Source organism: Myotis yumanensis, unplaced genomic scaffold (assembly GCF_028538775.1).
Source record: "Myotis yumanensis isolate MYYU_CA2020_CCGP unplaced genomic scaffold, mMyoYum1.0.hap1 SCAF_1, whole genome shotgun sequence".
NCBI lineage: Eukaryota > Metazoa > Chordata > Mammalia > Chiroptera > Vespertilionidae > Myotis > Myotis yumanensis.
Window position 1 is genome coordinate 108,780,996 of NW_027223752.1, and position 22,444 is coordinate 108,803,439.

The window sequence follows — 22,444 nt, forward strand, 5'->3', positions numbered from 1 at the left end:
AGCAAGATTCTTGTAACTATAGACAAGATTATTTTTAAATTTATATGAAAAGGCAAAGAATAGAATAGCTAAACAACTGTGAAAAAGAACTGTGAAAATAAAGTGGGAGGAATCATACTCATGATTGAAAGACTGTAATACATCTGTAGTAATCAAGACTGTGTGGAGGATAGACACATAGATCAATGAAACAGAATTAAGAACCCAGAAATAGCCAACAAGTTCAAGCAACCTATTTCTCACAAGTGTGCCAAAGCAATGCATGTGATAAGATGACACAGAATTATATACACAGATGGTGCCTGGCTATGATATTGTATTATTGTCACGTAAGTTGAGGAAAACTGAATGAAGAGCACACAAGATCTCTCTGTACCATCTTTGCAACGTCCTGTGAACCTAAATTATTACAAAATAAAAAGTTTGTGTGTTTTTATTAAATGGTGAAAAATTGTCCAATAACAAACACTGCAAGCAAAATTTGCATTTTTCTACCTTTTTTCTTTTATCACCATCATGACAGGCTTGCTTTCTCAATTTTGGACCCACGGGGTCAAATTTCTCTAATTCCCCAGCTATAAAATAGAAGTACTTAAATTCATTTAGCTCAGAGTATCTCAACAGGGGTCCAGTGACATTTGAGAAAGAGCAATTTGTTGTGTAGAACTCCTTGCACAACTGGTTTCAGCCACCTCCCATCCATCAGTGTACCCAGTGGTTCACAGGTACCCAAAATTTCCCTGGGAGAACTTATTTCCTGAGTTGAGAACCAATGACTTTCTTAATAAGAGAATGTTGGGAAATTTGAATTTTTTATCAGGAGAGTCCTACATTCTAATAAATATAAGTCCCATAGACACAATATTTGTAACAGAAATATCAATTCAAAATCTAATGTCAAATTAGCTAAATTTATAGATTTTTTTATTATAGTCTACTTATTTAGGAGCATGATGACAGTCATGGATATTATATAAGCTGATTACCACTAAATACTATCTATCCATATGAAATGTTTATAAAAGTTAAGAGATAATTTTATTCTTTGCACCATACTTTTTGACTTTGTATTCAGCCAGAAAAACTACAGAGAAAGAGAAATGACTTCTTCAACTCAATGGGATATTAATTTGAAGCTCAATTATGATCACTTATCTGACAACCCACTTTACTACTATATTCGGTTATATCAGACAATCACCTAATATTATAGATGTTCAGAGTAACTGGACATTCACGTAAGTCTTGAAATTTGGGAACCTGAAGAAACATGAAGGACTATAATAGAAATAAAGCCAAAAGCTCTGAATTTGTAGAGAACACCCTGAAATCAAAGGGAGTAACTTAGATTGGTTTATAAATGAGTGAACTATATGGTGCTCACTTCATTAAAAGTGAAGACAATCTAGCTTATGTTGGAAAGTGCAGTCCTGTTAAGAAAGGAAGCCATCAGAAAAAGAAAATATGGATATTCTCTTCTCAAGGGAAACATGAGCTAAATAATCTACCCAAACATACTGGCAAATCTACACAAATAAAAGACAAACATGCAAATTGACCGTACCTTCGCTATGCCTTAAGCCACACCCACCAGCCAATCAGAGCAACTATATGCAAATTAACCAAACCAAGATGGCGGCCGGCAGCCACAGAACTGGAGCAAGCAGGAGGCTTGGTTGCCCCAATGATGGAGGAAGCCAAGCTTCCCGGCCAGCTGCTGCCTCCTCTCAAGGCAACAAAGTTTCAATTATAGAAGGTAAATAAATCCCAGATACCTGCTTTCAGTCTCCAAGGCCAAGGAGCTGGAGCGAATAAAAAAAAAAGGAAAGGCTGGGAGCTTTGGTCGCCAGGGGGCTTGGTCAGTCTGAAAACAGCCATCAACCCCTCACCCAGGATGGCCAGGCACCCCATGGGGACCCCCACCCTGAAGGGCGTGTGGGCAGCCTGAAAATGGCCCTCAGCCCTTCACCCAGGCTGGACAGGCTCCCCAGCGGGACCCCCACCCTGAAGGGGGTGTGACCAGCTGCAAACAGCCATCAGCCCCTCACCCAGGCTGGCCAGGCACCCTAGCGGGACCGCCACCCTGATCCAGGACACCCTTCAGGACAAACCAATTGGCCCCCACCCGTGTACCAGGCCTCTATTCTATATAATAAAAGGGTAATATGCAAATTGACCCTAACAGCAGAAGGACTGGGAATGACTGGTCACTATGACACGCACTGACCACCAGGGGGCAGACGCTCAATGCAGGAGCTGCCCCCTGGTGGTCAGTGCGTTCCCACAGGGTGAGGTCTGCTCAGCCACAAGCCAGGCTGATGGCTGCCAGCACAGCGGTGGTGGTGGGAGCCTCTCCTGCCTCCTCAGCAGCACTAAGGATGTCTGACTGCAGCTTAGGTTTTCTCCCTGCTGGCAAGTGGACATCCCCCGAGGGGTCCCAGACTGCAAGAGGGCATAGGCCGGGCTGAGGGAACCCCCTCCCGCCCCGAGTGCACAAATTTTTGTGCACCGGGCCTCTAGTCTATATAATAAAAGCCCAGCAACCGAACAGCTGAATGACTAGTCAATGACCAGTCAACCTGTTGCTATGATGCACACTGATCACTAGGGGCAGATGCTCCACACAGGAGCTGCCCCCTGGTAGTCAGTATGCTACTTGCAGAGCTGACCCTGGAGGCTGGGAGGTGGATTCGTGGTTGCCATGGGACTGAAGCCTACTCCGCCGCTTCTCAGTGCTATTGTCCTTGGGCCTGGCCCCAACTGGATCTTCTGGAGAGGTGAGTGTTTCAGCTCCATGGAAGATGCTGGACCAGGGAGCAGCTGCTCAGAGGGTAGGTCCACAGCAGCTCGGCAAACCAGGATGAATGGCGCTCCCACAGCAGGCCAATCCCCACAGGCCACACCCCCCACCAGTGTATGAATCCCATGCACCGGGCCTCTAGTGTCATTATATTATTGACGAGTTCTGGATTTGAATATTCTTTTGTGCCAAATCACTCAGAAACAAATGTTCATTGGTGGGTCAATTTCTACCAAGTCAATTGCTCAGAAGAAATGCTCAGTAGCATGAAATACTATTCATAAAGCTCTGTTCTTAATTGTTTTCTCTTACTCAAATTGACATAATATTACCAATTGCTACTAATCATTGAATCCAATAAACATTACAGTCACATCTATAGTAGATTCCAATAAACTCTGATTTTTTCTAAGCTCCAATAACAAAAGAAATTATATTTTTATTGTTAACATTGTCATCACCAATGAATTTAGTTATAAATTTAGTTATAAAAGTTGTGTGCACCCCTCCTTTACCCTGATGGCTCATACTTGTAATGAAAACATTAAACTAAAACTACAGCATGCCTGCAGCCCACAAAGGTGAGAGAAGTGTTGCACAAGGCTACCAAATCTGATGGTTAGCCTGAATTACTCTACATTTTAAAGTTCACTGTAGAAGGAAACACTAAGGAAGCTTGCTGTGCAAATGTCACTCAAAAGTAGATTTTAAAAACTAGGAATGTATTGTAGATTGGGGAATTTTAGTGTCAATTAAGTCAAAGTAACAAAATGCACAAATGGTTTTATTATATACTTTTATACTTGAATATCTTGCTTATTATGATTTGATTTGAGAAAATGAACTTTGTAACACAACCAGAGTTTTATTTACATGTTATATATTTCCCTTCTTTGTGGAGAAACTTACTTCAGGAAAGGAATAATTGGTTGAGGGGAGAACATATTTTTGGGACCTAATAAAAATAGTATAGTTCCTTAAGGAAACTTTTAAAAAAGATAGTGTCTTATGGTTGAGCCCACAATGGTTCCAGATGGTCAATACCATAAACAAACACCCCCCTCTTTTTTTTTTGTGACCCTGAAGTCACAAATTGTCTCTAAGATATAAGAGTCATTCCTTTTTCTGAAGAGTCAGGTTGCTGTTTAGCATTCATCTTATTTATCTCAGGCCAAACCTCAACAATGACAGAAGAAACTGATTAGCCCAAAACTTAGCAAAGGAAATAAATATATATTGCTTTCAGAAACTCCTTCCTACTTATAAACAACAGAGCTATTCTGAAATTTAAATGATCACAGATAGCTGTACTGACTAATGTTGCTGGGCAGCACCATCATGGACTATTTCCCGAGCCTTGAAATGTAAAGAGAGAAAGAGAAAAAAGAAAGAAGGAAGGAGGAAGGAAGGAAGGAAGGAAGGAAGGAAGGAAGGAAGGAAGGAAGGAAGGGAGGGAGGAAGGGAGGAAGAAAGCTTAAAACCTTTAATGTTTTTACTAAAATTTAAAAGAATTTATCATTTCAATTTGTAATTGGAAAAAAAAGAGTCTTTTCCATGATGGTAATGAAGTGGCCTTGAACCTGCATAGAAAATAATACACAAAATAATATAATATGCTAAATAAAGTAATAAGGTTAATTTCTGTCCTGCTGTCACTAAATTCATACTAACAGTCTTTCCAGCTTGACATCAATTAATGATTTTCATTCAAGACTCTTGTCACAGTGTTCACCACCCTTTTTCTCTAATTAAGATGGATGATGCATGATGAAGATAAAACATACAAGACTTCTGTTCCTGTAACATTTCTATTTATGAGGATTTTTGCTTTTATAATAAACTAGAGGCCTGATGCATGAAATTCATGCAGGAGTAGGCCTTCCTCACCCTGGCTGCCGGTACTGGCTTCTCTCTGGCACCCAGGACCTGGGTTTCCCTCACAGCCCTGGCTTAGTCTGGAAGGACGTCTAGTCTAATTAGCATATTACTCTTTTATTATTATAGATGGTTTTATCACTAATTGCAATGGAGTAAGATGAGAATAACTATTTTATGACTATGAAGTAAAATCTTTTTATGTCCAAAAAAGGAATGATCAACTCCTAAGGATGGAAAATCAATTGCATACTTAAATTACTCCATTATACCCCAAATACTTCAATCTCTAAAACTTAAGAAGCTTCAATACATAAAACTGTCAATGTTACATTTTTTCAAAAGACTCAAAAAAAGAGAAATTGACCTTAAATGATTTTAATTTTTAAAAATGCTGTTAATGTCTACAGAAGATAAAATGTACTAATATTAGTGTACTAAAAATTTTAAAGATAAATTTCAGATTGCTACATATTAGATATTTGTTAATCAATCACCTTCAAAACGATGTTGAAGATCATACAATCAACTCTTTTAGAAAACATTTTACCCAAACTTATTGTACTGCCACCCAGAAACAATCAGAAAGTTCCTGTTGTTTTTCCCAACAGTATTTCCTGTGTGTGAAAATCAGTATTACAAAATTCATTAAATAAAACCTAAATTCATAGCAGAATGAAATTTATGCTACAAGACAATTGGAAGAAACAGTTCAATATAAAGTAGGTTTTAGTCAACTAATTAAATACTCTATTTGCTCCTCAAAACACTTCTGCAAATAACAGAAATACTGTGGCTCAACAAATCAAAGCTTTAGCTTACCCTGTTAGGGAAATCTAAACAACGCCATCCACCAATACGTAAGCTGCCAACTTGGTGTCTATGCTGAATTCCCAAATGAGGGACAATATTTCACTAAATTTCTTACTTTAAAAATATGTACAATATGCCATTTCAGTAGCAATAACAGTAAAAACCATCAATAGAAAAAAAGTCATAATTTTAAGTGAGGTTTTTATTATTTTTGTAATATTGGAGTAAAAGCTCATTGAAAAGACTTACATAGTATTCAAAATGGGTCCTAAAATTTTTTTCTCAAGTAGGAACAACTGTTTTAAAGACACATTTCCAATTCAAGGGATGAACACACATTGAAATCAATAGTGGTACCTGTTAAAGAGAAAACCACAGGCCCCAAATGGAGGCCCTATCATGCTAAAGCCCCTAACACCGAACCTAGACTTGATTCACCTTGATACCAACTGCGGTTTCGAACCTTCTCTGGAAATGTAGTCTAAATCAGTGAGTCTGAATTTTCTGGTCAACACCAATGAGGTAATCTGTCCTGTGGGCCTCTCCATCTCCCCCAAAGGAAGCTGAGAGCATCTGCCTGAGAAGACCCCCACCTTCTTTAGGGAAGGTGACCTTGCCTGAAACAATCCTTTCTTTTCTTTCGCTAATGGCTTTCTTGTCCAGCCTAGTTTCCTACAAAAACCTTCTATTTTTCATGGTTCCTCAGAGTACCTGTTTACTTGCTAGACAAGATGCTGTCTGATTCATGAATTGTTCAATAGGGCTAATTAGATCTTCAAATTTCTATGACTGAAGTTTTGCTCTTTAACCTATCTTATAGGTATGAGGAAAAGTTGTTTCATCCCTTAATGCTAAAATGAGGTGATACCAGATAAAATAATTAAAATTTTTAAAGAAATAGAAGAAAAGCATTCATAGAGATACTACTAACCACTAATACAACCAAAATGTTTAAAGAATATAAGCATTTAAAAGATTGCCCACTCTCCAGGACCCTTGTGTGGGGTGGATAGGGAGAAACTGGCTGTGGGTACAGAATTTTTCCATTTTTCGAAATGCATAAGTTCTTGGGAGCTAAACCTAGATCCAAATAACCATTTCTATAAAGCACTTATTATTAACTTTAGCCCCACCAATCTCTTCCCTTCCCCAAACTCTACAGTCACCTATTTTCACAATTGATTATATTGTATTATATCAATTTGTTAATGTTAAAATCTTTTCCTTTTCTTAACAAAGGTAAGAGATTCCTGAGAAAGGGAACATTATAAAAATAAACATTTTATATTATACTAGAGGCCAAGTGCACAAAATTGGTGCACTGGCAGGGTCCCTAGCAGCTGGCTGCAGCCGGCTGGGGCCTCCCTCCCTTCCCCTGGCTGCCTGCTGCCACCAGGGCCTCCCTCCCTTCCCCCGGCCAGCCGTGCCCCCTGGTCGAACTCCCGGAAGAACTCCTGGTCGAGGGGACAATTTGCATGCTACTCTTTTATTATATAGGATTCTGTATTTAATATATGGTGAAACAACAAAAACTTCCCTTTTACACTTACTAATAAAATACTAGAATAATATTTAATTAACCAAAATACAGGCGTGTGCGCGCGCACACACACACACACACACACACACACTCATGGACACTCATTTGCTCACATTATGTTTGGGCTTTCACAAGCATCAAAGCACCTAGTTTTTTCCAACTCAGAGATGGTACAATTCCAAATACACCTAAATCAGCTCTCATGAAAAATAAGGCTGAATTGGCTCAAGCAAATAAGTAAATTCTTAAAAATTTTTGTTACTCTTCATGATAAACATATACATTCGTGTGTGTGTGTGTGTGTGTGTGTGTGTATAAAATACTTGATGAAACTAATCCCATTTAGATTTGCTTCTTCTGATTCAAGAGGTCAGAGGAAATATGAAAAACTCTGCTATAGAAAAATATATTTTTCTATAAAAAGGTTAATTTTTAAAAGTCAAGCTGTTTCAATGACAATGTGTGACCTAAATGCAAAGGTTACCTGAATTACATGGATTCTGATTCTGATGTCAGAATTCTGGGAACTTGAACACTAAATTTGAAGCCAACTGAGTAAACACTCTTTATTTCTTCCAGATGCAAGCATGTAATGCCTTACTACTTCCTGTGCAAAATGGCTTAACTAAAACCAATAAAATCAATTTTAATGCCCTAAAAAAAGTGTAAGTTTTTCTTTCATTTGAACCTTTTTTTGCATTGTATTCATCCCATAACCATCAGTACTTGGATTCATGCAGAAAAAATAAAAATCAATTGAATGTAAATTCTTTACAATTATTATTATTATTTTTTAAAATATATATATTTTAGAAAGAGGAAGGGAGAGAGAGAGAGATCTGGGTATGTGCCCTGACTGGGAATCAAACCGGCCACCTTTTGGTATACGGGACAACGCTCTAACCAACTAAGCCACACCAACCAGGGTCAAATTCTTTATACTTAAAAAAAAAATAAGAAAGAGTAGAAAGAAAAGAAGAACCTCTATCTAATGAGGTTTAATCAAATAACTGATGTCTACCTCTCCTGTTCCTGCTTCATTCGTATTCTCTCCTCTTCTGAAGTAAGGGAGTCCTGTATTTTTATTTTACTCATTTTCTCAATCTTGTCATCTTTTCGATGTTTGCCAAACCTGTTGACAACAAAAAATTCTAACTTGTCAATATATCCAAAACAAGTTCTTCTTTTGTGATAAAGACATATGTACCCAACAAATGTGAGCTCCCTAAAAATCAGGGCCAAACTGTCTCCTGTGGTTCGCTAGTTTTGCCCAGTATTAACATATTTAACTTGATTATTTTATTCCTTTTTCATTAAAACTTCCCAGGGAAAACCATTTTGGAAAATGGCCTCAATACCCATTTTTCTTTTGCAAAACAAAAACAACAACACAATAACAGAACCCTTAAGTTCATCCTTATTAAACAAATAATTAATAAATGTGTAGAACTGAGTGCCCAATACTTCAGATAATGGAGGATAAAAGTCTGCATTGGAGTGGGTTTCTCTTAGGACAAGAGAATAATAATGCACAATCATCTGTTTAATAACCTCTCCATAACAAAAGTTCTTTATTTTCTTAACCAGGTTTATTGGAAACATTCATCATGGTTTAAAAACTGACGAACCAGACCATGTTTGCAAAGTTTTAAGTACAAAAGATAATTTACAGTGCTATAATACTTTTAGCTTACAAAACTGAAAGCTTTAAGGCATTCTCTTCAAATTCTTTTCCTAAATCTGATGGAAAGCAATTGCTGATGGTGGACTCTTTAACTTGGAAATCTATATCTGATAAAAAAAACAACACACATGCATGATTCAAAATAGTCCAAACAAACTTCCACAGATAGACATTGAGCTTGAGGCTAAGAAAACACTAAGAGACATAAAACTTGGAATCAGTTCTTTTTCCTGCTCTGTTATTTTCTCCAATAAAAGACATGTTGTCTGAAACACATGTGCTCCATACCCTCAGATAATCTTCACCTATAGTGACTTGCTCTCCAGATGTTTCAGAAAAGAAATATTTTAGAGACAGTTACTCATAAGCATTCATAAATATGTAAAGTGTACTGATATTTCTATCTGAGGACAATGTAGAAACCTGATTTTGGTGACAATCATATGAAAAAGAGAGGAGTGAGGGGAAGGTTCAAATTTGAAATAAAAGAGAGAAAAATATTTCAATTAATGCATTGGTTAGTAGAATAGGTCATTATTTTATTAACTAGAGGCCTGATTCATGAAATTTCTGCAGAGGTAGGCCTTCCTTCCCCTGGCTGCTGGCACCTGTTTCCCTCTGGCACCTGGGACCCGGGATTCCCTCACAGCCATGGCTTCATCTGGAAAGTCATCTGGAAGGACGTCCGGTCTAATTAGCATATTATGCTTTTATTATTATAGATATAAATTTGATGTCAAATATTGGTTGATGTGTGAAGTGTGCATGACAATATCTCATATGTTAATTGAAGTAACATTCTGCAGAGGTATGTAAGGAAGAGAAAGCATCCTTAAAGTGTTAAAATAGAAAAGTTAAAACAACGCCACAACCATTACTTTAAGAAGTATGTAAAGTACTAGATAGCACTAAAAAATGGCTGTAAAATTAACTTCTATAAAATATATCTACACTTAAATTTTAATGTTATTTAGAAATTAGAAGATCATTTCAATTGAAAAGAAAAGAAAAAAAATAATCCCAATAACTTAAGTCCAGCATCTAACCAATTCTAACAAGGGATAAAATATATTTTTGGAAGTATTAAATTAAAAGCATTTTTTACCTTTAAAATATATTTTTATTAAAGTAATGTAACCAAATGGGAATATATCAAATAATAGTATTTTAGGATGACTAGCAAGTTTGCCCCATTTACTCCTTATCCCCAGTTATATTTCCTGGTTAGTTTCTCTATTAACGTTTTTTTCTTTATTAATTACGGTATTACATATGTGTCCTTATTCCCCTATTGCCCCCACCGCCCCACCCATGCCCTCACCCCCCCCCCCCCCCACCCGGTGACTATGTCCATTGGTTAGGCTTATATGCATGCATACAAGTCCTTTGGTTGATCTCTCCCCCTTACCCCCACCCTTCCCTCTGAGGTTTGATGGTCTGATAGATGCTTCTCTGTCTTTGGATCTGTTTTTGTTCATCAGTTTATGTTGTTCATTATATTCCACAAATGAGTGAGATCATGTGATATTTATCTTTCTCTGTCTTATTTCGCTTAGCATAATGCTCTCCAGTTTCATCCATGCTGTTGTAAATGGTAAGAGTTCCTTCTTTTTTATAGGGGCATAGTATTCCATTTTGTAGATGTACCACAGTTTTCTAATCCACTCATCTGCTGATGGGCACTTAGGCTGTTTCCAAATCTTAGCTATTGTAAATTGTGCTGCTATGAACATAGGGGTGCATATATCCTTTCTGATTGGTGTTTCTAGTTTCTTGGGATATATTCCTAAATAAAAACTTTCTCTTTCTTTAATTTTTGTTTTATTAATAATGTTTAAAAGTTAAGCATAACGATTGAGTTTATAAATTAATGAATATTTAAAAATGTATACATCTAGTACAAGTCAATATCTAAAACACAATGTACATTCATTTGACAAAAATTTATTGAACATCCACAGAGCATTAAAGAGAAAAAATTTATTTTTAAAAAATAGTTCATGGGAGAGGATAGGGCTATATAGATTAACTTCAGTGTCATCAACATGTAGACAGTATTTAAAGCCCATGTGAATTCCCATCCTAAAAATTCTCCAACAATGAGGCATCCGGAAATACATAATGTATTAATTTCTTGGATTTTTTGTCAAGATGGCGAAGTAAAGGAGGTGTTCACCTCCTCCCACTCCTATAATCACACCAAAATTACAATTAAGCTACAGAACAACCATCGTTCAGAACTGGCTAAAATCTGGCTGAATGGAAGTCCTACAACTAGGGAATTAAAGAAGAGCCACATGGAGACTGGTGGGGAGTGGGGGGCGGGGGGGTGGAGACGGAGAACAGGCTGGCCCCACACCCACTTTTGGCGGTTTTTAATCAGAAGGGATATCTTGGCTGCGGAGGTTCCCTGAAAAGGAAGGGATCCCAACTCCTCATCAGCCCCTTCATCAGCCCAGGGTTCCAGTACCAGGAAGGGAAGTCCTTGTATCTTTATACAAAAGGTTAAAGTGTCTTCTTTAAGAAGAAGAAGAAAAAATAAGATAAAAAATAAGAAAAGAACTTATATGCATATATGCATACCCCTTGGAAACAGATAATAGTGTGGTGAAGGCTTGGGGGGAACATTGGGTGCGGGATGGAGAGAGTTAATGGGGAGTAAAAAAGGAAACATCTGTAATACTTTCAGCAATAGATATAAATTTTAAAGATATGAAAAATAAATGGCAATAAATACATATGTATCAATAATTGAATCTAGCCTGGCCACTGTGCTCAGTGGTTGAGTTTCCACCCATGAACCAGGAGGCCACGACTGGATTCCCAGTCAGGGCACATCCCCAGTAGGGGGCGTGCAGGAGGCAGTCAATCAATTATTCTCTCTCTTCATTGATGTTTCTAGCTCTCTCTCCCTTTCCATTCCTCTCTCTGAAATCAATAAAAACATTTTAAAAAATTAAAAAATCAAAATAAATGAGCAAGCAGAACCGAAATAGACTCAGAGATACAGAGAACATTTTTTAAAAATTTACCTTTATTGTTGAAAGTATTACAGATGTTCCCTTTTCCACCCCCACTGACCCCCTCCATTCCACTCCTGTCCCCTCAGCAGGCCTTTCCTGTACTAATGTAAGTTTTTTATTTAATCTACCACCCCCCGCCCCCCCCCACCAACCCGCCGCCTCCCTTCCCTCTATGTCAGTCTGTTGCATGCTTCAATGTCTGGATCTTTTTTGTTCATCCGTTTATTTTGTTCATTAGCTTCTACATATAGTTAAGATCTTGTGATACTTGTCTTTCTCTGACTGGCTTATTTCGCTCCACATAATGCTCTACAGGTCCTCCATGCTGTCTCATAGGGTAAGAGATCCTTCTTTTTTACAGCTGCATTGTATTCCATTGAGTAAATGTACCGCTTTTTTTAATCCATTCATCTACTGATGAACACTTGGGCTGTTTCTAGATCTTAGATATTATAAATAATTCTGCTATGAACATAAGGGTACATATATTCTTTCTGATTGGTGTTTCTGGCTTCTTAGGATATATTCCTAGAAGTGGGATCACTGGGTCAAATGGCAGTTCCATTTTTAATTTTTTTGAGGAAACTCCACACTGATTTCCATAGTGGCTGAACCAGTCTGCATTCCCACCAGCAGTGTACTAGGATTCCCTTTTCTCCACATCCTCGCCAGCACTTGTTTGTTGATTTGTTGATGGTAGTCATTCTGACAGGTGTGACACAGAATACATTATATATCCGTACCAAAGGTATAATTTCATCTTACAAGAATATTATGAGTTAATAATAAAATGAAAATCTGAGAGTGAATTTTCCACGTTTCAAAACAGTTTATATATTTTCAGCTGTAAACCTAACAGTGAGTTTGATTAGCTGTATTACATTTCTTTTATAGTGGTCTTGGTTGTACTGTAAACCAAGTTTTAGTTTTATATCTAAGTCTGCCAACTTTCAGCCTTTTATCTTAGAGACACATGATTAAAAAGAAAAAAAATAGAATCCTGACTCACATTTAAGAATCACATTTTTCTCATTGTATTGTATTAAAATATTAATTTCCTAGACTGTTCCATAATCTATTTTATTATTTGTAAATTTGTTATCAAACTGTTACAATATACTTTCCTTTTTCAAATTATAAAGTCAAGGTTATTGTATGAAAAAGTAAAGAAATTATTACATATAAAATGTTTATATATTGGCACTGGGACATTTCCCTTAGTACCACTTTAATTAATAAATTATGTAATTTCTTTAAGTATACTATGAAATCACAGCATATTACTTTAAAATTGTGATAAAAATGAATCCCTCAGCTATAATTTTTTTGAAAAAATGAAAAAAGACTAAGTTAAAAAATATACCAACCATTCTAGAATATGAAAAGGAGAAATTATATAGCTATACCCTCATTCACTCTATTTCCCAATATATTCTAGTGCTCTTCTTAATTTATAGTTGCTTAACTCTTCCTGAAAAAAAGGGGTGGGGTCATTGAAAATTTTCAGCTGCACATTCTCAAAAAGTCAGTTTCACAGCTGAAATCAGTAACCAACCTATGAAGACAATCATCTAATACCAAGGATACTTGGAAGATATCATTTATATTTATTTTATCTTGTAAAAGCCACTGGTGAATTTCAAATGGGTCACTTCCCAAGGAACAGAATAGCTGAAAAAATACTGAACTAATAGTATGTACAGGAAGCAAACCCATTCTCAGCAGAGAATCAGTTTCATGAACTGCCTTCTGACTAACCCACACAAATGTTCACATGGGAAACCACCATCTAGCAGGTATAATGCTGAAATAGAAAGTGGTCATGTATGCCCCATGACTTTTTTTTTTCAAATAAAGAAAAACAGCTTGTAAAAAAAGTTGATAGAAAAAAATTGCTTTAGAGGTACTGCTGCATAAAGAGAAGGTTCACTGAAAAAATGCCAAAAAACCACTAAAGACAGTAACAGAAAGATACAGATGAGCCATGTATCATCAGAATAGAACTGATTGCAACATCTCATAACTATATGGCTTTCTTCATAGAGAATACAGCAATGTTTTATTCAGCCAAAGTGTCTCAAAGTGATTTGTTAAAGGGGTTGTATTGTGATGCCTCACAACTGAGATCACTGCCATCTGCCAGATCAGCCACAGACTGAACAGTAAAGGATGATGGGTAAATGTGCACGGGAAAAGCAAACCCAGCAGCAACAAAGGACTGGAACGAAATCCTATTGCTTTTATATAGAGAGAACTTTTAGCAAAAATTAACTATTGATAAGAGTTTCAGGCTATTAAAAAATCATTTTGGTTTTTAGTAAGCCTAATTCTCTCTGCAGTGTAAATGACATTAAAATGTTTTACCATATTTAATAAAATTAGAGATCTTTAGAAAAAATATGCTAATGATAACATAAAAATGTAATTGGTTTTATAATGAAAGGACTTTTCTTAACATCACATTTAAAAACAATGCAGCAAAAGGAAAGTCTTAAAAACCTGCGGTCATATTTAAAAGTAGATGAAGAGACTATCCAGAACCAATTATCTTAGAAGTTTTGAGTAATAATATTTAAAATTGAGATTTTCTTTAAAAAACAAACCAAAAAAACACACAAAATGTCACCTAGAAATCTGTATTACCGAGGTCTTCATGTGCAACAAAGGCTTTTCTACAATACTTGTCTTACTATTTATTTTTCTAAGATGTGTAGGTTCAGTGATACTGCTTGGCTGAGGAAGGGGACTGAACATGGGTCAAATGTAAATTCATGTCATCTACCAGAAGCCATCTATCTTCCCCAAAATCCAGCTCCAGCCTTGGAGTAGTCAACATAGTCATTTAACTCAATGCCCTTCCCTGAATGTTGCCCCTGTTTCTGCATATTTGATCATCACGATTCAATCGCTGCCATTCTCCATTTTTCTGATCTCTTTCTGTAACCTTCCAGTTACTTTTGGTGGACACACATGTGTAAAAGCCACTGTGCTAATCTGTCTTTGACTACTGCCTGGTGTGATAATTCTATCATTTGCCCTAAGGATCCTTGAGAGATACTAGCTGCCCAATGTGCTGAGTTCAAGACTTTGTACAGCAAAATCCCATACTCTGTATTGTGTCCATCCTGCGTCCTAACCCCTCTGCATGCCTTGGGAGCACACTGTCCACTCAAATCAAAGCAATAGCATGAGCTTTTAACATCATTATTCTCTAGTCCTTTGAGTCCTACTTTTTCTAAATGGCATTAGATCCAATTTTCTCTAGAAAATCTTTTTCAATTCCACATCTTGGTGTGAGCTTTCACTCTCCTCAACCCATCACTCTGATTTCTAATGCAATTATGAACTTACCTTTGTCTTAAAGCTCTAAAAGGTAATTGCTCTAAATTTTATATAAAGAAAAAAAATTTGCCCTAGTTGTTTGGTTCGGTGGATAGAGCATCAGCCTGTGGACTGAAGGGTTCTGGGTTCAATTCTGGTCAAGGGCACATGCCTGGGTTGTGGGCTTGATTGCCAGTAGGGGCCATGCAGGAGGCAGCCAATCAATGATTCTCTCTCATCATTGATGTTTCTCTCTCTCTCTCCCTCTCCCTTCCTCTCTGAAATCAATAAAAATATATTTAAATCAATCTAGCCATATATCTTTTTTTTTAATCTTTACCCAAGGCTGGTGCCATTCTGGGGCTCAGACCATCTGGTTTCCCAGATGACCTAATAAATTCATAATCCTTTAAAAAAATAAATAAAATTAATCCTCACTCCAGGATTTTTTTTTCTCATTGATTTCCATAGAGTGGGAAAGATGAAGGGAGGGAGGGAGACAGGGAGAGAGAGAGACAGACAGAGAAACATCAATGTGAAATACATTGATTGGTTGCCTCCTGCATGAGCCCTGACGGGCTTGGGATCAAACCTACAACTGAGGCATGTGTCCTTAACAGGGAATCAAACCCTTTGGTCCAGGGGCTGATGCTCTAAACACTAAACAACTGGACAGAGCTAACCTTAAATCTTTGTAGCTTGTTCTATTGTACTTTTGTCCATGTGCATTGAAGGTATAAGTACACATGTTACGGAAAATCAAAGTCTAGAGAATAGTCACCTTGTCCGATGTCTTTGACAAACAAGGAAATGAGCCCCAGGAGGTATGCAGAGGTGCCCAAAGTCACAATGTGAGCTAGAAATTGCACTCGGGTCACCTCACAGCTAGTTTAGATATTTCAGTGGCTCTGAACTTGGATCCTCCTAGAGGAAATAAAATTCTCCGACCTATGAAGTTCACTTTCTGTAAATCCTGAGACATATAATTGAGCACTTATTGAATGCCCTTTTGATTATTTAATTACACTTAACCAGAATTTATTGAATTCTTATTATTGACTTCATCTCACTGATTCCCACAAACACTGTGTGAAGTGGGTACTATCATCCTCCTATTTAAGGGCCACCTCAAGAAAGAGGGCAATTTAATAATTTAAAGGTCTTATAGCAAGAAATCACAAATGTAGATTTCAGACCCAAGACTCTCTTTACCACACCCAGCCCCTCAAAAACTGTTTTAGGAACCAAAACAGTCAGTCACTCTGTTCTTTTTACTGAAAGCAGATGGTTAAAAGATCTTGGTTGAAGTAAATGAGATAAATCTTGCACTGCCTGTAGCAATGAGATCCAGGGGACATTGTTCCCAAATGGAATTTATCTATAAAGGCCGGCATCTGTATACAACCAATCCTCCCATTGGAAAGAATAGTAAAATCTGTCCACAACGCCATTCCAAGGCATGGCCCATATTCCTAAATGCAATGACACTCTAAAAGTCAAAACTGTCTTTACTGACATATGCAAATACTGCCAGGTAATAGCAGAAACATGTTAAACTGCCAAACCCAATCACAGGATAAGAAAGCAAAAATTCACTGCATGCATTTATCTGTTATAATGATATGCTCATGGTTTCTGGCCATATCTTTTTTTGTTGTTGTTGTTCCTCAGCCTCCATTTCATAAGGGAGACAAAGAAAAAAATAAGTAATGTCTAATATGTTCTTCCCATACAGGATCTTACATATTTTAGTAACATTTTAAGAAATCATGGTCATGATCGAATACTAATGTGCTTAGCAGTACATTGTGGCAATGCTGGGTAAATCAGGAAAGAGCAGGCTGATTATAAAGAGCAGAGAGCTCCCATTTAGATAAAAAAGAAAACCCCAACAACTTGCTAATCAATAGTATGAGAAGGGAGCCTTAGAAAAAGGTACATGACAATTCACTAGTGCTTTTGCAAAATGGGATGCAGTTCTAAATTGACGGAGTTTAGCAGGGGTTCTCTTTAAACAAAAATTCAAAAACCTGAGAATCATTGATTGTGTGCAGTCTGATTAGATTTAATAAACTAAATTTTTGTTGATTGGCATTCAGGGAAAAGGAAGTGATTTTTCTTTTTCTTTAAAAATATATTTTTATTGACTTCAGAGAGAGAAAGGGAGAGGGAGAAAAGGATAGAAGCATCAATGATGAGAGAGAATCATTGATGGGCTGCCTTTTGCATGCCTCACACTGGGGATTGAGCCCACAACCTGGGCATGTGCCCCAACCAGAAATTGAACCATGACCGACCGGTTCACAGGAGGATGCTCAACCACTGAGCCATACCAGCCAGGTGGAAGTGACTTTTTCTAAAGAAAATATTGCTTCTACACAGCCAAGCTAGAACAGCCTTTAGAGGTACAATGTACCCTTTAAAATTTTATTCTAATTGATTTCAGAGAGGAAAAGAGAGGTAAAGAGAGGTAGAAACATCAATGATGCCCCGACCAGGAATCGAACCGTGACCTCCTGGCTCAACCACTAAGCAACACCGACCAGGTGGTACAATGTACTCTTAATGAACATAATCTTCTCAGGACTCCCATTAAATGTCCATATAAGTGCACTTGTCCCTTTGCAGCCTGTCAAATCTAAACAAGGGTGCACTAACATGCCTACTCACTCTCCACTTCAGTAGCCCTAGAAGGATACGAAACAATAAAATATTTAAAAATCAAATTTAACTGAACCAGCACATTATCAGTTTTTCTTTACAAGAATCACGATAGAGAGAAACCAAGATGGCGGCATAGGTAAACACCGGAGATTGCTGCCTCGCACAACCACTTCAAAAATACAACTAAAAGACGGATCAGACATCATCCAGAACCACAGGAAGGCTGGCTGAGTGGAAATTCTACAACTAGAAGAAAAGAGAAAAGCATACCGAGACTCAGAGGAGGCGCAGTGCGGAAGTAAAATACTAAGGTGCGGAGGTGCATGCGGAGCGGGCTGACGGCTGAGGGCGCGGTTGTCGTTTTCAATCAGGAGGGAGTCTCAGGCTCTGAGCTCCAGTTCTGGGTGAGTTTCTGGGGACCCAGACTCATACGGGAGAAGTGGGACTGTCTGGCAGCGGTTGGAACTCGAGGGCAGCTTTCTATCCGAGGGGCTTGCAGCAATTACCAGGACATTGAGAAGCAAAGCCTCTGAGGGCAGGACTGAGAGCAGCCATAACTGCTAGCCCCGCCCTGTTGATCCCGTGGGACCCGCCCCGCACAAGCCCTGCAGGGAGGCTTTTGCTGGATAGCCTCAGGCAAAGGCTAGATTAGCACCTCCCTAGAGATCCAGGAGTCAGGAAGCCCAGAGGTCAGAGTGGGACCATCCAGCTTGCAGCTCCATGGAAACATAAAGGACACACTCAGGGGGCAGACTCAGTGAGCACCAAAGCCCCATTGAAGCAAGTCTTGCCCCAGAGGGGTGTCTCCAGCATAGAAGTTCTCCCACTGCAGACACACCTGATTCTCACAGCCAATTGGCCTGGAGGACAATTCCTCCCAGTGATACCTACAACAATCAAGGCTTAACTACAACAAGACTGTGCACAAAGACCACAAGGGGGTGCACCAAGAGTGTCCTCCTCAGGTAATTGGGGAGGCTGAACCACTGGGTCCTAGAGGACACTTAGCACAGAACACCACTGTATCAACACAGGGAAGCATAAAAAATGCGGAGACAAAGAAAAAGGACACAAATGACAGAAATGGAGGAAAGCAAACTACTGGATATAGAGTTCAAAACCACACTTTTAAGGTCTTTCAATAATTTTCTAGAAACTGCCGATAAACTTAATGAGATCTACAAGAAATCTAATGAGACCCTCGATGTTGTGATGAAGAACCAACTAGAAATTAAGCATACACTGACTGAAATAAAGAATATTATACAGACTCCCAACAGCAGACTAGAGGATTGCAAGAATCAAGTCAAAGATTTGAAATACGAAGAAGCAAAAAACACCCAACCAGAAAAGCAAAATGAAAAAAGAATCCAAAAATACGAAGATAGCATAAGGAGCCTCTGGGACAGCTTCAAGCGCACCAACATCCGAATTATAGGGGTGCCAGAAGAAGAGAGAGAGCAAAATATTGAAAACCTATTTGAAGAAATAATGACAGAAAACTTCCACTACCTGCTGAAAGAAATAGAGTTACAAGTCCAGGAAGTGCAGAGAACCCCAAACAAAAGGAATCCAAAGAGGACCACACCAAGAAACATCATAATTAAAATGCCAAGAGCAAAAGACAAAGAGAGAATCTTAAAAGCAGCAAGAGAAAAAAAGTCAGTTACCTACAAGGGAGTACCCATACGAATGTCAGTTGATTTCTCAACAGAAACTTTGCAGGCCAGAAGGGAGTGGCAAGAAATATTCAAAGTGATGAATGCCAAGAATCTACAACCAAGATTACTTTATCCAGCAAAGCTATCATTCAGAATTGAAGGTCAGATAAAGAGCTTCACAGATAAGAAAAAGCTAAAGGAGTTCATCACCACCAAACCAGTATTATATGAAATGCTGAAAGGTATCCTTTAAGAAGAGGAAGAAGAAGAAAAAGGTAAAGATACAAATTTTGAACAACAAATACACATCTATCAACAAGTGAATCTGAAAATCAAGTGAATAATCTGATGAACGGAATGAACTGGTGATTATAATAGAATCAGGGGCATAGAAAGGGAGTGGACTGACTATTCTTGGGGGGGGGGAAGGGGTGTAGGGGATGCGGGAGGAGACTGGACAAAAATCGTGCACCTATGGATGAGGACAGTGGGTGGGGAGTGAGGGAGGAGGGTGGGGTGGGAACTGGGTGGAGGGGAGTTATGGGGGGAAAAAAGAGGAGCAAATGTAATAATCTGAACAATAAAGATTTAATAAAAACAAAAAAATTGAAGTTTAAAAAAAAAATTAAAAAAAGAATCACAATAAACTCCAAAGATCTCAAAAACAAAACAAAACACTCACGTGTGCGTGTGTGCGCGCACACACATACACACACACACACATACACACATACACAAACACACCTGTGGGATCTAGGTATAAAGAAAAGAAAAACAAAACCCAAACAAACACAGTAATCCTTCATAACACAAGATAAATACCTAAGTAATTCTAGAAATAACATTTATAATATATACTTAGAACTATTCAAGTAAAATGACAGAAAACTAGTGGAGGTATATCTTACTTACACTGTTATAGTTTTTCAGGCATCAGCTAGTTCACAGATCACATGACATATTTTCTGCACAATTAAATTCCCTCTTTGTAAAAAGAGGTCAATTAGTAATTACTGCTCCATACAAGATTTTTTATAAGGCTTGATATACCTTATTTTTTTCACAAATAATCAAACCACACTAATAACCCTATAAAGCCAAACATACAAATGCAAGTAAATTGCAAATTATATTTTCTGTTTCCCCTCTACACTGACTTTATAATAAATAATATATACTATATGCAAAATTAAATATGTGTCTATACACATTTAAACACGGTTAAAACAACACGGAACTCTGATTTTTCTAAATGTTCAATTTGGCACTGAAATCAGAGACGTCCACTTAAAATGATGCTGAGAGTGCCTTTCACCCAACTCCTCTGGGTCCTTCCTTACTACTAACTCTTGCTCTGCTCATTTTACTACATAATTGTTTCATAATACAATACTACAAATTGCAATTACAGTTGACTCAAGGAATGATTATGAAAAATACTATCACTAATGCCTTTGCTCGAATAACTCTGATAATAATGAGAGACTGATTGAGCTCTTAGCCCAAGTGATGAGAAGGGTCCATTTGAACATTTCTATTAAGCTTCTTTTATTAAACCCTGACTTTGTCAGGTCAGAGGAAAATAATCACACCCTGCATCTGGTTACCATGGTTTTCCTTTTCCTAAAGCATCACAACAATTTAGTAAGCAGTACTGGCAAAGGCAATCTCTGTGTGATATGCTAATGAAACCTAAGTAAAAAAAACAACAACACAACATTTAAAAGGACAGTTGAAAGAAGAAAAAGTAAAAAGGTAGAACAATATTTTACACCACAGCTTCTTTCCTTTTAGGAAAAAGAATCAAGGGTATTTAGTAGCAATGATAATTATTCTAAAAAATTTTTGTTACCAGTTGCCTATCTGATAATCAAATTGGCCTCCAGTTTGTAAATGCTTATGAGGTAATTAATACATGCATACATTTGTTTAAAATATATCTTTTTTATTGATTTCAGAGAAGAGGGGAGAGAGAGAGAGGGGGAGAGAGAGAGAGAGAGAGAGAGAAAGAAAGAAACATCAATGATGAGAGAGAGTCATTGATTGGCTGCCTCCTATATGCCCTCCTCTGGTGACCAAGCCTACAACCCGGCCATGTGCCCTTGACTGGAATCAAACCTGGGACCCTTCAGTCCACAGGCCGACACTCTATCCATTGAGCCAAACCAGATAGGGCTACATGCATACCTCTTTCGAGTTAGAAATATTTACCCTCAATTAAATACACATTGGGAATCAACATTCTAAGTACCTCTGTGAGAACTACTTACAAGCACAGCTGAAACACCCTCAAGTATGTTCTCATGCTTCTGTTTACAGAGTAAATGGAAATGATAAAGGCAGGCGGAAAATGGTCATTGATGTGGGAAGGGAGGGGAACAGACTTTTTGTAAAGCTCCTGGAAACTGAAAGATTAAAACTTCCCCAAAGACCTCATTATCTGTAAAGTTAAGGTGTTAGCGCTTTTTTTTTCTGTAGATGACAGGAAACAAGTTTCTGTTGATTCCCATTTCTTGGAGAATGCTCTCTACAGAGTAAATTAAGAGATGCAGATTTCCATGTTTTACCTTTCAGTTGATTCACATATTGGGCTCTGGGGGCAAGGTGCCCAGAGCTGGAGGCCACGCCTAATACTCTGAATAGGGAAGAGAGCAGATTCCTGCAGAGGCTGCAGACTCCCAGGCCTCCTTGCCAACACCACTGCCTATCTGAGTCACAGCAGCCTCTTGAAGAATGAGGGACTAAAGGGCACAAACAGTTGGTTAAATTCTGTGTTCTCGCAGCACACCTGGGTCCTGGTAAATTTGACACAGAGGTGATCGTGTGGCATTAAATATGGCAACCTCTCTTTTCCAGAAGATTCTTTACGCTTCTTTGCTGCAGTTTCACTAGACCAGGATGCACAGCTCTGCAGATTATTTATGACTCAACCGTGGTTAGAACCCAGCTGGTAACAAGGACCTGAAATATTGGGATGGTTTCAGGGACTGAGTGACAAGGCTTAGAACAAGGAGACCTGCTTAGTATCTCAGCTCCATTCAGCACACTCTTCATGTCAAGGGA

At 38.1% G+C, this 22,444-nt stretch overlaps 1 protein-coding gene across 21 annotated transcripts in view; it reads right to left on the reverse strand.

The window, feature by feature from the left end:
- Positions 1–22,444, reverse strand: part of PARD3 (par-3 family cell polarity regulator) — a 798,768-nt gene that overhangs the window by 200,246 nt on the left and 576,078 nt on the right. For 14 of the 21 annotated variants that reach the window (XM_070429345.1, XM_070429287.1, XM_070429260.1 and 11 more), the window contains one exon: positions 8,050–8,160. The exons of 6 other annotated variants lie outside the window; for them this stretch is intronic. In XM_070429345.1, coding sequence (XP_070285446.1) covers positions 8,050–8,160 — 111 coding nt within the window. Of the gene's footprint in view, positions 1–8,049; positions 8,161–11,907; positions 12,441–22,444 lie in introns of those variants that run through there. One more of the 21 variants, XM_070429387.1, reaches the window with a different exon arrangement.